General features: G+C 44.5%; 1 protein-coding gene across 1 annotated transcript in view; it reads right to left on the bottom strand.

The window, feature by feature from the left end:
• Window positions 1-17,354, bottom strand: part of STK38L (serine/threonine kinase 38 like) — a 60,049-nt gene that overhangs the window by 16,526 nt on the left and 26,169 nt on the right. Inside the window, exons 2-3 of the mRNA XM_007529915.3 lie at window positions 2,811-2,953; window positions 1,297-1,348 (exon numbers count right to left, since the gene is read on the bottom strand). Coding sequence (XP_007529977.2) covers window positions 1,297-1,348; window positions 2,811-2,953 — 195 coding nt within the window. The remainder of the gene's footprint in view (window positions 1-1,296; window positions 1,349-2,810; window positions 2,954-17,354) is intronic.

The following is a 17,354-nucleotide window of genomic DNA, read 5'->3' as shown; positions in this document are numbered from 1 at the left end:
GAAGCGACGCCCCTGCAGGTAGGGCGCCGGGAGCTCGAACTGGGATCTTTACGCAGGTCCTTGCACTTTGCACCACGTGCGCGTAACCCGCTGCACCACCACCCGACCCCCCAACAAAGGACTTTCATGGCTGAGGCTCTAGAGGCCCAGGTTCAATTCCAGGCACCACCAAAAGCCAGGACTGAACAGTGCTCTGGTATCTGATCTCTCTGTCATTAATATCAATAAAAGGTTTTTAAAAATTTGCTTCTCTTTTTTTTTTAATTAAAATCATCTTTATCATCATTTCTGGATACTGCTTCAAATTTCCATAGCATTAAGTATTGTTCCTTTCCTCTAAGATCCAACTCTTCCCGGTTTATACATCTGTTCCCCACGGTGAAACAAACACTTATTATGCTGAATAATAACTGTCTATCTTTCCTTGCCTGGAACAAAAAGGTCCTTGAGGGCACGATAATTTTTTTTTTTTTCCTCCTCCAGGGTTATTGCTGGGCTCGGTGCCTGCACCATGAATCCACCGCTCCTGGAGGCCACTTTTTCCCCCCCTTTTGTTGCCCTTGTTGTAGCTTCAAGGGCACGATAATTTTTAATTGCTTTTCTGTAGTTAACTACTACTGCTATAGGATGGATGGGTACTCAAAAATATTCATAAGATGAATGAATACACTTTGAATAACTCATGTATATATTAAGCTACTTATATGTAACTTGACTTTTTTTTTTTTTTTTTACAACTATCAATGACATTTATTTCATCTGTGGCATGTTAACGTATTTACTTTTCACCACCTATATGTGCTTTTGAAGGTGGTAAATTGAGTTGCTTCTCAAATTGTACTTATTTGATCTTTTGCTCATGTGAAATGATAGTGTCACAAACGTCAAAAAAAAAATTGCTTCTCATAACAATAACCACAACAATAAAAACAACAAGGGCAACAAAAAGGAAAATAAATAAAATATAAAAAATGCTTCTCTTTTTAAAGAATACCCATCCTAACAACAAACACTCATATTCAAGTGATGAAACCCTATTACTCATAAGATCCCTGACAGATAACTGCAAAAGACTGCACACTTAAAAATTCCCACAGCTTGACTGAGGTAAGTAGACACAGTGCATTAGTTCAAGGCGTGCAGTACGAGGGTTTGATGCATACATGGATTGCAAAATGATCACCAAGATATGGTCAGCTACTTTTTTTTGCAGTGACAACATCTGAGAGCTATTCTGCACCTTCGAAGGCCACCACCCAGCCTGCGCATGGCAGTGCAGCCACCAGCCCACATTACCTCTTCATCTGCCAGCCCTTCTTCCTCCATGGCCACTTCTAATTTCTTCTGCCTTTTCAGAGAAAAAAAGATGACATTTTACATACGCTCCTAACTACTCCCATGTAAGAAATGTACATGTGTTTACTTATTTAAGCTCAAGGCTTCAACTTACTATGCTAGAAGTTAAAACCTTTCAACTGGAATCAAAATAATCACCAAGAATAGCTTCTTTCTCAAAATATAAACACAACTTCCTTTCTCATACTGGCCAAATAGTTTACTTCTGAAGCTGAGTAATTCTTAGCAAGATGACTAATGCTTCGCTAACGTGGGGGAACTCATGTAATGTATAAACCACCAAAATCATTAACATCTACCAGTGTTTACACTAGAGATGAGAAAAAATGGTCCCCAGGTTGACTGACAGTACACACTCCAAAGCAGATGGACATCCTTGTGTTTGACTCATGGCTGAACAGTCAGCTGTGGCTAAGATGTATGGTTCTCTGTCCCCTTCCAGCTTTGTCTGCGATTGCTTCCCCTGTCTGAGTGGACTCTTTAAGAGTCTGTCCTGCTGCTCCACTTTCCCCTCATTCTCTCTCATGTTTCACGTCTGGCTCAGAACCACCTTCAGTCCACCTTCTCTGTTTTCTTTGTTGAGTCACACTCCTAGCTCAAGCTTCCATCCCATTTATGGGACTATATCACTGGCCTTCCTTGTTCCTGTTTCTGCTCCCACAATCCACTGCAGAGCACAACCTAGGCATCCTTCCTGAGAGCCACTTGAGATCATTCACCACTCAAGAATGCTCAGGGCTCTCTGCTATTGTACGCTGACAGAGTGCCGAGGGCCCAGGAGATGCTGGGATGTGCCCTGAGCCACACCAGGCACTTCTGCCTGGCCATCTCCAATGCCCTTCCTCCTGATCTTGTTTCCCTCTATCTGCCCCTTAGTGGTGTATCAACACTGCTCTTCCTGTCTAAAGAGCACCACCTCCACGAAGCCTTCCCTAGTGCCATGCTCAAAAGTGCTCTCTCATCTTCCTTTGTTCTCTTAGTGACACTTTTCCCTCTTTCAGGCAGTGCTTACATGCATGGTCTCATGTTCTTTTTTTTTTTTTTTAATTTATTTCTTTATTGGGGAATTAATGTTTTTGGTCTCATGTTCTATGTCTCTGGGAGGCAACATTATGACCCTTTTCTCATTCTTCCACCCCCACTGCTATGGACACTGCATTCTGAATGGGGAATAAAGTCATTCATTCACAATGCACCCTCCTTATGGGAAACACAATGATAGTCCACAACCTCCTGTTTGGAAATACTAGATTATTTGACATTTAACATCAAGACAGAGGTCTCTGGGTGTCTCAAGGACCTCTCCTACAAAAACGACACCAGCAGGTTGCTGCCTGAGAGTAGGAGGGGGGAGCACAGCGAGCCAGGGTCCTGTTACGACTGGGCACGCTCCCTGCCTCCTCGCAGCGCTGCGGCCATTGCAAGGGTCAGTGAGTCCGGCCCTCGGTGCATACCTGGTCTCTCTCTCCTCGTGCTGTAAGATCAGGTTGCTGTAGAAGTTCTCCAGAGTCAGCTTGGCCACGGTCACCCGTTCCCGGGTGTGGTTGCTCATAGGGAAGGTGGCTGCCGTCCCTGCCGTCATTGCCATAGTCACGGGCTGAAATGACATGCACCATGTACATTCCTCCATGGAAAGAAATGCTCTGCTCCTCCTGCTAACTCTGGAAATGGCCTGGCTGCTCCTGTACAAAGTCCCACCCAGACAGCACATGCAACTCTTCTGATACCTCTTCCTGAAGCAACAACGACCGATTCTGTGCAAGGCACAGAGCAGAGTCACAGACAGGACACGATGGGGGAGGATACACATGGCTTGGGCACGTTTACAGATGAAAGCATCCAGAACAAGGCAGGTGCAGCTCGCTGTGTCGCTGTTTCATTGGTTACTACATAATATCCACAACATGTCACTAGTTCTTTTTTGTTTTGCCTTCCCATTATTTAAATAATGTATTTTTAAAGATTTATTTTTCCTTTTGTTGCCCTTATTTTATTACTGTAGCTATTATTGTTGTTGTTATTGATGATGTCATTGTTGGATAGGACAGAGAGAAATGGAGAGAGGAGGGGAAGACAGAGAAGGGGAAAGATAGACACCTGCAGACCTGCTTCACTGCCTGTGAAGCAACTCCCCTGCAGGTGGGGAGCCGGGGGCTGGAACCGGGATCCTTACACCAGTCCTTGCACCACGTGCACTTAACCCACTGAGCTACTGCCCAACCCCCAAATAATGTATTTTTTATTGAGGAAATATCTCATAGAACTGCTGTCACGGGCACTGTTTCATATCACCCTGAGACAGACATCAGATATTGTCCCCCCTCCCACAACCAAGATCTTGCTAATTCTTACATCACTGACATTGTGACCTTGAGAGTCAGCTGGTTTAGCTACATGCTAAGATATAGTTCCTCCCCACTTGCAGGGGGTAAGCTTCACAAGTGGTGAAGCAGTGCTGTGAGTGTCTTTCTGTCTCTCTGCCTCACCACTGATCAACCCCTTCCCTCTCAATTTCACTCTACCTTATCAAAAAAAAAAAAAAAAAGAAAGAAACGAAACGAAACGTAATTCCCCCCCCAGCATCTCACATCTAGGTCCTCGTGCATGGCAACATGTGTGCTCTGTCAGCTGAGCTGTCTCCCAGGCCACCGGCAGTCAGTCCCCTTCATGAGCGGTGAAACATGTCTGCAGATGTCTCTTTCTCTCTCTCTCTCTCTCTCTCTCTATCTCCCACTTCCCTCTAAATTTCTGTACCTAAATAAATAAATGAAAGAGTTAAAGAAATATCGAACTGGGAGTTGGGTGGTAGCACAGCAGTTTAAGCGCATGTGGCGAGAAGCACAAGGACCTGGGTAAGGATCTCAGTTTGAGCCCCCGGCTCCCCACCTGCAGGGGAGTCGATTCATAGGCGGTGAAGCAGGTCTGCAGGTGTCTTTCTCTTCTCCTCTGTCTGCCCTCCTCTTTCCATTTCTCTCTGTCCTAACAACGATGACGACATCAATAACAACAACAATAAAAAAGGCAACAAAAGGGAAAATAAATAAATATTTTAAAGACTTTTAAAAAATATCAAACTAATGTTTAAAATTAGGCCAGACGATTGGTCGATGATAGCATGAAATAAACAATGGTGAGGGAAACAGTACCCCCAAAGTGTAACAACATGAGAAATAATGTTAAGTATGCAGGATACAAAGTTCTGGCTTCATGCAAAGAATGAGCTCAACTGTCAAAAAAAAGGGTGTGTGTGATCATGATGTGAAAATATGATTTAAAGTTCTTTACCATTTGTTGAATTTTTATAAAGTAAAAATAGTCTTTATATTGAGACATTCAGAGTAGCTATGAGGTTGCCAGTTTGCAGCCCGTGGGGGCACAGAGCCTGCTACCATTCTTAGGTTTCTAAGAATCAGATTTGTGGGTCTGAGCAATGGCGCACCCAGTAGAGCCACATACCTTATTACCATGCACGGGAACTCAGGTGCAAGCCCCTGTTCCCACCAGCAGGAAGGAAGCTTCATGAACGGAAGAACAGTGCTGCAGATGTCTCTCCTCTCCTCCTCTATCTGAAAAAGACAAAGGGAAAGCACTTTAAAACAAAATTCTTTGATAGGATTGAAAGAAATTGAGAAGAGAAAGGTAGATAGGGAGAGAGAAAGTGAGAAAGAGATATACCCACAGCACTGCCTCAATGTTTATGAAGCTTGCCCCCCTGCAGATGGGGACTGGGAGCTTTTACCTGGGTCTTTGTGTAGGTAACCAGTAAGATTAACCAGATGTGCAATCACCCAGCCCAGCCCCCTGTACCTGAGGTTTTTAAAGAAATACTTCTTTTTTAGATTTTATTTATTTATTAATGAGAAAGATAGGAGGAAAGAACTAGCCATCACTCTGGTACATGTGCTGCTGGGGACTGAACCTCATACTTGAAAGTCCAGTGCTTTAGCCACTGCACCACCTCCTGGACCACAGAAATACTTCTTATTGACTTATTTACTAGATGCGGTCAGAAAAATCAAGAGGGAATGGGGGAGACAGGGACAGAGAGAGAGAGACACACCTGCAGCATTGCTTCACCACTTGTGAAGTTTCCCCCTGCAGGTGGGGACCAGGGGCTTGAACCCAGTGGTTGTTGCACATGATAACATGTGTTATCATCACCCTGCTGCCACCACCTGATTCTTACTGGGGGGGGAGGGGAGATAATTAAAAGGCCACCGGAAAGGAGCCAATGAGAAAAGAAAAAAAAACACACACCCATATTCATATGAAAAATATGCCGAAGTCTGAAGTCAAGACCAGAAGACTGAGAGACTCTGCGCAGCTTCTCAGCAGCTTCTAGCTGTGCACATTCCAGGCCCACACTCTGATCAGTCAGTACTTTCACTGGGTACTCAAAGGGCTACTTCAAAATCAAAAGGGAAGACAGTACAAGTTTTAACTACTGTGGCTTCAAGTCTTTATTTTGCCTTACTATGTATTTTTCCTTTCACTAAACAGCTGTTGACATATCAGTAACATCTCTCACCTCCCTGTGACAGCTGTCTGCTATACTTGATTTTTTAAGAATTCTTTATTGGGGGATTAATGGTTTACAGTTGGCAGTAAAATACAATAGTTTGTACATGTGTAACATTTTCCAGTCTCCCACATAACAATTCAACCCCCACTAGTTCCTCCTCTGCCATCATGTTCCAGGACCTGAGTCTTCCCAGCCCACCCAGTATTTCATTTTAGTGTAATACACACACACACACACACACACACACACACAACTTTTAACAGAACTAGTCCCCCAAATTCCTAAAAAGATGTAAGTTTTCTGGCATTAAAGATCATGCCTGATTCCAAATAAACAGCATCTGCTTTGTGCTGATGAGTGCAGGTGTGGCAAGACCAGGGAATACTGGTGATTGAGTCAAGGAGAGGAGTGGGGAGGCAGGCCGACAGGCAGGGCCTGACCACACAAAGCTGCCCTCCTTCAACAGTAAGCTTCTAAATAGACTCACACACAAAATGGAACTTGAGAATCAGACTGAGTTTAGGTAAGGATGTAGACTATGACTCTCCAGGGGCTGGGCCATGATAACTACCTGGTTGAGCGCCACTGCCCGCCTGCAGGGCAGAAGCTTCACAACCAGTGAAGCAGGTCTGCTGGAGTCCCCCTCCCCTCACAACTTCTCTCGGTTTCTATCCAAAAATAAAATATTTTTAAAAGTTCAAAAAAGAAAAATAAAAAAAATATCAATCTCCCAAAGGTTACTTTTTAAAACTATGTTATTTATTATTTTTTTCAATGAAAGAGAAAAGAGAGAGAGAGACTGACTGACCACAGCATTGCTCTGATCACCACAGTAGTTCTGGGGATTAAACCTGGGATCCTGGAGCTTCAGGAATCAGACTTTTACAGAACCATTATGTTGTCTCTCCAATCTCCAGGCATAACTTTAATGAAAATGTAAGCTCATATTTTCATTTTCTCATTTATTCAAAATATTCTGGGGGGCCAGGTGGTAGTGTATCTGGTTGAGTGCACATGTTACAACATGCAAGGACCCGGGTTTGATATGCCAATCCCCACCTGCAGGGGGTGGGGAGGGAAGCTTTGCAAGTGGTTAAGCAGTGCTGTAGGTATCACTCTGTCTACCTCCCTATCACCCCTTCCCTCTTGATTTCTAGCTGTCTCTATCCAATAAGTAAATACTAAAAGTTTTTTAAAAATATTTCAAGCCATCTACATCACTCATTTTATGTTTTCAGGACAGAACTGTGGACTCACCCATTCCACCAATTTCTCCTTTATTCTGTAACAGTAATCTTTATTTTGTTTTATTTTTTACCAGAGCACCACTCAGCTCTGGCTGATGGGGGTGGGGAGAGTTGAACCTGGGACTTTACAGCCTCAGGCATGAGAGTCTCTTTGCATAACCATTATGCTATGTACCCTCCACCCCTGTAACAGTAATCTTCAAATGGCAGTGTTCTTTTGTTTGCTTGTCCTTTTCAGAGGGAAACCACTTAGTGAAGGAGTTCAGGCTAATGTAACACCTAGAGGGAGGAGTAGATCTCTACTGGGGGCAGAGATCTCAAAGAGACTCAAAACATGGTCTCAACAAGCTTCCAACAAGTTTCCAATTTTCAGACCTGAGTCACCAGGAGATACTTGGAAGCATTCTGAAGCCCTAAAGCTTTCCCGACTGGGAACATCACAAGTGATCAAACCCCCTTCTCTCAGGACTTACCCAGCCTGTGAGCGAAGCACACGGGTGACTTTCACAACCAAGAGAAAAGCCACAGCCCAGGGAGGCAGCATAAGGAGCACCTCACTGAGCACCACAGCACAAGACAGGAAAGTTTTAGTGCCAACACCCCTTACAATGACTATCTGAAGAGCACAGCACGCAGGTGTCTGCTGGTGACGCATCAATGTTTGGAACTGTGAACTTTAAAATGCAATTCTGATTTATTTGGGAAACAAATGTAGGAGAGGGGGGAAAATGCCTAAAATGGAAGAAAATGTAAATTGTGTGGCTTTTTTTGTCATCAAGGATATCCTGTGATTCAGGCAAGTGCCCTGGCAAACCCTCCCAGAACCCAGACTCAAGGCTCAATTCAATGTGGCGCTTTTCTGCACCCTAGGGAGGGTCTATGGTGGCAAGCTGAGTTCACCAGCAGGCAAGACCATGTGCCTCCAGGCCGGAAAACGGATGCTGGGCCCTCTCCAGAGCAGGACTGGTGCAGGGTGGGCACTTTGGTGCCGGGCTTGAAGACTCTGGGGGAGGGGCAATGTGGCATGCCAGACATGTGAAGAGGTGTGAATCAACATAGAGGATTGCAAGCCAATGTTCTCTAAAGACAAGTGCACCACTGCTTATGACTAAGGACACAGATCAAGTAACTGCTCAGATGACCAGAGAATGACATTTTACCCCAAACTGTCTGGAAACCACAATTACCAAGACCAACGGTAGGTTTCTATCTCAGTGCTCAGTTTCATTTCATGCCAATGGGCTCATCTACACACTCTGCCCAGTGACTTGCTCTTCCTCTCATTCTCCTGCAGACATCCTTTGATCTGATGCAGACCGACTGTACCTTGTAAGCAGCCCACAGCAGTAACATTTTATAACATAGAGTCTGACTGTGCTTTAGGCTTACCATCATTTACCCTTCACACCAGCCCCACTGAGGAAGAAGAGTGAGACTTCCATGATGAAATGACTTGGTAAGTGGACTCTGAACTCCCAAGCACTCTGCCTCTGCAGCAACAGGGCTGTGGTTCCAAACTACCGCTCACTCACAGATTCACGCACACGTGTGAAGTGTCTGTCTGGGGAGGAAGGTGCAGTGAATGCATTTGGTCAGAGACTGTACGCTCCTGGTTTCCTTATCCTGTAAATCTCCACGTGCAACTTTTGCACCAAATGCTGACAGTTTAACTTTTTTTTTTTTCCTCCAGGGTTTATCTCTGGGGCTTGGTACCAGCACTATGAATCCACTGCTCCTGTGGCCATTTTTTCGATTTTTTTTGGAGAGGAGAGCGAGAAAGATAAGACACCTGCAGACCTGCTTCACCACTTGTGAAGCCACTGCAGGTGGGGGGGTCAAAACAGGATCCTTGCCTGCATGGGTCCTTAAACTTTGTACTATGTGCACTTAACCCAGTGAGCCATGACCTAATGCTTCAACTTTTGATACTCTCTGCCAGAATGCTTCCCAGAAAGACCAGCTGACCCTCTTCCTGCACATGAATGAGCCTGCCCAGGCGCTGAGCCCCTTCCCACTTAGGGCCAGCTTGGCAGCTTAGAAGCACCTCAGTTCTGCCAAGACACTTCTCTGCTGACAGGAGTTAAACATGTCTTCGGGAGTCAGGTGGTAGCGCAGCAGTTAAGTGCACGTGGCACAAAGTGCAAGGACCGGCATAAGGAACTGTAGCGCAGTGGTTAAACATGTCTTCATATCTCTTCCATGATTGGTTCTTCTTTTATAAACTGTGTCACTTGGGGAAATTACTGGATAGAGACAAAGAGAAATTGAGAGGGGAGATAGAGAGGAAAAGAGACAGAGAGACACCTGTAGCCCTGCTTCACCACTTACAAAGCCTTCCCCCTACAGGTGGGGACCAGGGGCTTGAACTTGAGTTCCTTGTGTACAGTAATGTGTGCGATTAAACAGGTGCACCACCACCTGGCCCCTGATTTAAATTCTTCATCCACTATTATTCTTAATTTGTTCTTTTTAAAAAGGGAGGTATGTTGGGCAGGATAGTGGCTATGAAAAGTCATTCTTTAAGTGACTTAGACTATCTGAAAAGTTACCACTACTACTCATTTTTAGCAATTTTAAGTTGCTGAAATTATAGTGTTGATATTTATTTATTTTTGTCCTCTCCAGGGCTTCACTGTTGTGGGCTGAGTGTTTCACATGGAGACAGAGAAAGAGAGAGGGAGAGAGAGACACACACAAAGCAGCAAAGCTTTCCCCAAGTGACACAGCAGGGGCTCCAACCTGCACTAGACACATGGCAAAGCAGGTGCCCTCTCAGATGAGCTATCTTGTCAGCCCAACCAACACTTAATTAATCCCAAACCTCACTACTTAAAAAAAAAAAAAAAAAAGGCAGAGCACACCCTAGCTCACATGGAAACGATCATCATCACACTAGAAGCAGGACAATTTTCTCTGAAATGACAACACCAATAGCTTGAAGGCGGGAGACGTACATAAAGTTTCCCAAACTAAGCCCAATTCCCCTGTCTGAAAGGGACAGTTTCCAGAGCATGTTTATCTGGCATTCACAGCAGGGGCAAGCTACTCTCCAGCAGAAAGCTTCCCAGCCCAGAGAATGACCCTCTAGAAGGAAAATAACCAGTGCCCTGTCGTTGTTCCGTCACTGCCACGCTCCTGCCTGCTGTGCCCAACAGGCTGGGTGTGAGGTGGGCACTGTCCCCAAAGCACAGGGGAGAAATGGGCCCAGAGATAGGCAGGGGAGCACCTGGTTGAGTGCACACATTACAGAGCACAAGGACCCAGGTTCATGCCCCTGGTCTTCACCTGCAGGGAGAAATCTTCATGAGTGAAGCAGGGCTGCAGGTGTCTCTCTCCCTACCTCCCTCCCCCTTCATAATTTCTGTCTCTAATAAATAAATAAGTATTAAAAAGGGGGACCAGAGAGGCCTCTCAGCTAGAAAGTGGCAGTGTTGCCTGACTACAGGCGATTGTTATACTGTTCTCATATCAGGCCTACTCTTCACAACCAAGCTCAAGGAGTGAAACAAGTGAGTGCTAAGATTAAGCCTGGGACTTCCTGAAGGCTACTCCTTGAGAGAACTGCTGGTCATGTCTTAGGTGGTCACATTATATAGTTGAGGCAAGTCTGCAATTATTGTGGAGTTCCAGATTTCACAGAAACAACTATCAGCTCACCCATCCTCTGAGGAGAAACGTGTGTGTGACAGATACTGTGCAATGCTAATGGCCAGCACGCACACCATTCCTGCACCTTCAAGACCACTCTACCCAGCAGGTATTTCCCACCTGACCATCGAGGTACCTGCATCCCAGACACGCATGAACACGTGGACCCTGGGCTGCTTCATCCCACCACATCCCACACGACATTTACTTTCAATGAGTGAGACACCTTACAGAGGTTTTGTTCCTCAAAGCCCCGTATCTTAAGGACTAAATCTTATTTTCCTCACCTTTCTCCATTCATAAAATCTGTGGGGGGAGGGAGCTGGGCAGTAGTGTAGCAGGTTAAGTACACATGGAGTGAAGTACAAGGGCTAGCTCAAGGGGGGGTCACTTCACAAGGGGTGAAGCAGGTCTGCAGGTGTCTTTCTCTCCTCTCAATTTCTCTCTGTCCTATCCAACAACAATAGCAATAACAAGAACACAACAACAAGGGCAACAAAAGGGAGAAAAATAGCCTCCAGGAGCAGTGGTTTTGTAGTACAGGCACCAAGCCCCGGCAATAACACTGGAGGCAAAAAAAAAAAAAAATTGTAGGGGGGGAAAAACTATCTCAAATTTCCTCTTCTCTCTCCAATATAAGTTATAAGTTATTTGTAGAAACATAACTCCAAAGGATTAAAAAAACTATTGATGAGAGAGCATAGGAGATAACATAGTGGTTTATGTAAAAAGAATTTCTCATCCCTGAGGTTTCAAAATAGACCTTTTCCAGACATGGCAGCCATCAGATGGGGCCCAGTAGGGAAGCAGAACTCTGGCCACCCAAAGAAACTAAGGAAGTGGGAGGGAGGCACCATCTCAAGGACCCACACAAGAATCTGGGTTTGAGTCCCTGCACCCCAACTGCAGGGGGTTGCTTCATAAGCAGTGAAGCTGGTCTGCAGGTGTCAGTCTCTCTCCCTCTTTATCTTCCCCTCCCCTCTCAGTTCCTCTCTGTTCTATCAAATAAAATGAAAAAAATGGCCACCAGGAGCAGTAGATTTGTAGTGCTGCACTGAGCCTCAGTGATATCCCTAGAGAGAAAAAAAAGAAATAGTGATGCTCTAGATTCTATACATGAGTAAAACCATCTGGTAGTTGTATTTCATCTCTTTACTTATTTTGCTAAGTATAATCTCCTCCATTTTGTCCCAAAGGACACAATATCACCTTTCTGACTTCAGAGTAGTATTCCATGGAGTATATATCACATGATTTCTTTAGCCAGTCATCTGTGAATGGGCGTTTAAAGCTGCTCTACCAAAATGAAACATAAGAACTTGCAAAACCAAAACCAAACAAAAAACAGAAGCAAAGAAACTTTTTCTAAGACTTAGGAGAACTCTGGTGGTAATCTTTGGGAGGTGGTGGAGTGGGGACATAGAACTCTGGTGGTGAGTGCAACGCCCAACTATACACTGCAATCTTACAATCCTGAAACCCACTACTAATTACAACTAAAAATGGTGGTGGAGGGAGAAACTGCTGCTATCAACATGGTTTGAGTCATACTTCCGGCAGCCACTCAAAGGCAGCCGTCCTCCAGGCAAGCACCTCCCCCTGCTCTGCTCTGCAACAGTGACTCAGGTGACCCAGGTGATGGCAGCCTGGCCTGAGCTGGACTAGCCCATGGGAAATCCCCCCAGCAGGACCAGAACCTAAGCACACACCCCTTCTGTTCTGGGCCCCCACAAAGGCCCCACCCCACTTCCCTGACACCATGGAAATGTACTCCTCACTCAGAAGGCCTAGTATGTAGACTCATCTATTTGGGGAAAGAGGTAGTTCTTTCCAAAATCAAAATCACTGAGTCAGAGATTTTTTTAAGGAAAAAAAGTTGTTTGTTTTAGTTGAATCAACAGGATTGATTCAACTCAGTTGCCTCCTGAGGAACAAGAAAACAAGGTTAAACACAGTTGGGAATACTGGTTGGGAGGAACTGGGAAGAAGGCTTATTCCTAGTTAATTTAAACCGTGTGCAAACTACAGTTACTTCATTTTCAAAGCATTACCAGATTACGCAAATCATAGCTTCTTGATCAATTTGTTGTGCCATCAAGTATGGTGGATGGTACGTATGTGGTAGAAACTAGGCTGTAGTTCCAAGGCAATGAGACTAACATACAGAAGTCGAACCTGTGTAACCCTCATAGCTCCTTCTAGTCTCCTTCCTGTGTGTGCCTATAAAGGAAACCGCTGCTGCTATGGGTTCAGCCGAGAACACAGCAGCCTCAGAGCTCTTTCCAATCAGGTACACTGGCAGTCATGAAACAGTACTGCTCACCCCGTAGCTGTTATTAAATGAAAATGGGCTATCTGGTGAGCTGCACATTTTCAGAAGTGATATAAATGCTGTGGAGGCTTCCCTGTGTACTTCAAGAGATGTAAGGATCAAATAGAAGAGGTGAAATTAATTTATAAAAGGAAAACACCACTCCCCACATCAGGTGATCGATACTCTGGAATAGCACGGATTCTAACTCCAGGTCAGTGGTCCTTTCTGGCCTTTTCCTGAGGCACACGGGCATCTCAAATGCTATTTACACTGCTTGATTATTTAAATAAAAACTGAAACAAGCTTGTGGATATAACAGTTCATAATAAAATTTCAACTGTCAGTTGTAATCCTGAGATAATAAAGATGTCTAAGATTCCAAGGAATCTTAAAGGTTTCTCATGGGTAATTAAAAAAAATTTTTTTTTAAGATTTTATTTATTTATTAGAAAGATAGAAGAGAGATAGAACCAGACATCACTCTGGCACATGGGCTGCCGGGGATCGAGCTCAGGACCTCATGCTTGAGAGTCCAAAGCTTTATCACTGCGCCACCTCCCGGACCGCAATTTTTTTTTAATTTTTTATATTTATTTATTTATTTTTCCTTTTGTTCCCCTTGTTTTTCATCGCTGTTGTAGTTATTGTTGTTATTGATGTCACTGTTGTTAGGACAGAGAGAAATGGAAAGAGGAAGGGAAGACAGAGAAGGGGGTAATTTTTAAAGCTGCTTATGGTTACAGCAATACAAAATCAGAGCACCTTGCATCTCCTAACAAGCATTCTCCTGATGAATACCACCACAGTCACTTTCTTCCTTACAGCACACCTAACAGTTGAAGTGAATAAGCACCACCTTCTCCAGGGCATGTTGACAGAGAAAGTGCAGAAAGCTGGGCTCAGGGCACTGGTGGTCCTGGGGAGGTGGGAAGAGAAAGGAGAGTGTGGAGACAGAGACCACTGGCCCACAGGAAGGGCAGGGCACTAGGCATCTGAACAAGGTCTTCAATGAGTCTTCATTATTCTGTTTGAAATAGTATGATTTCCCAGAGCACCAGAGATCTACTATGGTGGTTATGCAAAACGACTTTCATACTGGAGGCTCTTAAGTCACAGGTTCAATCCCCTGAACCATCATAAGCCAGAGCTGAGCAGTGCTCTGGCAAAAACAATTACTTAATTAACTAAATGACAGATACCCTGAACATCCAAGCATATTTCTGAGTGAAATCATACAAGGATTTGCTATAAAATAGTAAGGAGGGAGTAGATATAGAATGAACAACTAATCAGGGCTTGATAGCTATTTATGTTGGCAATGAAATAATGCTGTCCTAGCTACTCTTGTGTTATTTACATTGTGCTATAATTAAATTGTTTAAAGTGGTCCGGGAGGTGGCGCAATCATAAAGCACTGAATTCCCAACCATGAAGTCCTGAGTTCGATCCCTGGTAGCACAAGTACCAGAGTGATGTCGGGTTCTTTCTCTCCTATCTTTCTCATGAATAAATTCTTTTAAAAAAAAATAAATAAAATAAAATTGTGTAAATATGACCCCCAATTGAGAGTGAATTATTATTATTGTTGTTGTTGTTATTTAAAATATTTATTACCCATGTCTGTGGCCTTGAGTGAACTACTGCAGTTCCCAATGGAGGGAATGGGGATGCAGAGCTCTGTGGTGGGAATGGTATGGAATTATACCCATGACCTCATGATTTTATAAATCAATATTAAATCACTAATGAAAAATTAAAATATGGGAGTCAGGCAGTAGCGCAGTAGGTTAAGTGCACGTGGCACAAGACCAGCGTATGGTTCGAGCCCCTGGCTCCCCACCTGCAGGGGAGTCACTTCACAGGTGGTAAAGCAGGTCTGCAGGTGTCTATCTTTCTTTCCCTGTCTGTCTTCCCCTCCTCTCTCCATTTCTCTCTGTCCTATCCAACATCAATAACAACAACAATAACTACAACAATAATAATAAACAATAAGGGCAACAAAAGGGAAAATAAATAATAATGATAAATAAAATTAAATTAAAATATATATCTATTAAGTACCACAGCACTGCTCAGCTCAGACTTATGGCAGTGTGTGGGACTGAGTTTGAAACTTTGGAGCTCAGGCATGAAAGTCTTTTTGCAGAACCATTAGGCTATCTCCCTGACCTGCAAAATAAATGCTTTAACCATCACTCAATTAACAGTCTCATGGGGCCAGGGAGATGCATAGTGGTAGGTTACCAGACTTGCCTGTCTGAGGTTCCAGAGGTCCCAGGTTCAATTCCTGGTACCATCTAAGGCCAGAAATGAGTGGTGTGCTGGACTCTCTCAGTAAAATAGACAATTAACTCTCTAAAGTAAATAAAGTCAGGGCCAGGCAGTGTGGCACACCAGGTTAAGCGCAAATAATAGAAAGTGCAAAGATCTGAACAAGGATCCCAGTTCGAGCCCCCAGGTGCCCACCTGCAGGGGTGGGGAGTCAAGTGAAGAGGTGAAGCAGGTCTTCAGGTGTCTATCTCTCTCCCCCTCTCTATCTTCCCCTCCACTATCAAATTCTCTCTGTCTTATCCTATAAAAAAAAAAAAAGGAAAAAAAAATGGCCACAGAAGCAGTGGATTCATAGTGCTGGCACCAAGCCCCAGCAATAACCCTGGAGGAAAAAAAAAAAATTAAAATAAAGTCTCCCATTTCAACCTGCTAGGCCTTCCATGCTGTTATGTGAACTCTGACTAGAGTTCTACTGGTTGTTGGAAAACTAAAGATGAATTTTTTCCGTGTTTTTCTATGCAAAATGCATCATGATTTTTCTGACAACACAGTAACTCTAGTCAGACCAGCACTAGTCCTGACTCTCTCATTAGCCTGCTATGTGTCCTGGTCTTATTTAGTTGCTTAATCTCTTGGGTTTTGAGTCCACCAGAGAAAACGGAAGGGCTGGATGAGGTAATGTAAGTTCCCTTTTAGCAGTAACACCATTATTAGAACTACAAAACTGACAGTTACTGCTTCATGCAGTTAAGAACTGCAACACTGGACTGAAGACACAAGTGTGCATCCCAGACTGCATGCCTGAGACTCTAGAAACTGCAGGTTCAATGTCTGGAACCACCATATGTCAGAACCGAGCACTGCTCTGATCTCTTTCTCTCCCAGGAAAATAAAAAAATCAACTAATCTTAAAAAACACCACCAAAAACAAAACAAACAAACAAAAACCCCTATTACTAGGGATAGATGAGGGTCTGATGAGCATGCCTTCAATCACTCAGTTTATTTGACAAAAATTGAGAGAGTATCCTACGGACCAGGCCATGTCACATGGGGTAAACACAACAGTAACTGCCGCAGGACTCTCTGGCTTCAAGATGCAGTCTCATCTAGGAAAGCAGACAAGCAAGCAGACAGCAGTGACAGTGACCATGGAGTGGACAAAGTCATGAGGCCTTCCCAGGGTGAGGGCAGACAATCCACATGCAGAGATGCAGGCTGGTGGTGTCCTAAGTGCAGAGAGAGAGGTAGGAGAGAAGGGAGATGGTCCGCCTAAGCTGCCTGGGTTTTGGGGAAGAGGAAGACAGCTTAATGAGTGGCATGAGTGAGCAGTTGTGAGTGTGCAGTAAGGCTGATCAGCATCCTCCCCAAAGAACAGATGAAGTCGAGATTGAGACAGGTAGATTTTAGGAACTCACCTTAACCCCCCCCCCCAACCACCATGTTCCAGAATGACATAAGCACAGAGCTAAAGCCTTAGCAACCATCTCATCATCACCAGTGAGCCAGAGCTTCGAGCACAGTACCTGACACACACAAGGTGTTTAATAAATGTGGGCTGAGTGTGCTGAGCTAGGAGTAGAGGAAACAGCAGGGTAGGCCAGGCGGTCAACTCCCTGCATGGGCAGCACCGGCCAAAGATGCCAAGAAATGAGCAGCAAGGAGGGAAGCTGGTGGCCCTAGAAGGTTCTGCAACCTGATCCCAGCTGGGCTTTCAGGCCATCAGCATTGCTGTGTCTCAAAACAGCAGAAGGGGGAGTCAGGTGGTAGTGCAGTGGGTTAAGCGCAGGTAGCACAAAGAGCAAGGACCGGCATAAGGATCCCAGTTCCAGCCCCTAGCTCCCCACCTGAAGGGGAGTCGCTTCATAAGCAGTGAAGCAGGTCTGCAGGTGTCTATCTTTCTCTCCCCTCTCTGTATTCCCCTCCTCTCTCCATTACTCTCACTCCTATCTAACAATGACGACGACATCAATAACAACAACAATAACTACAATAA

This window comes from Erinaceus europaeus, chromosome 7 (assembly GCF_950295315.1).
Source record: "Erinaceus europaeus chromosome 7, mEriEur2.1, whole genome shotgun sequence".
Classification (NCBI taxonomy): Eukaryota; Metazoa; Chordata; class Mammalia; order Eulipotyphla; family Erinaceidae; genus Erinaceus; species Erinaceus europaeus.
The sequence above is the reverse complement of the archived record's forward strand: the minus strand, read 5'-3'. Positions and strand labels throughout refer to the sequence as shown.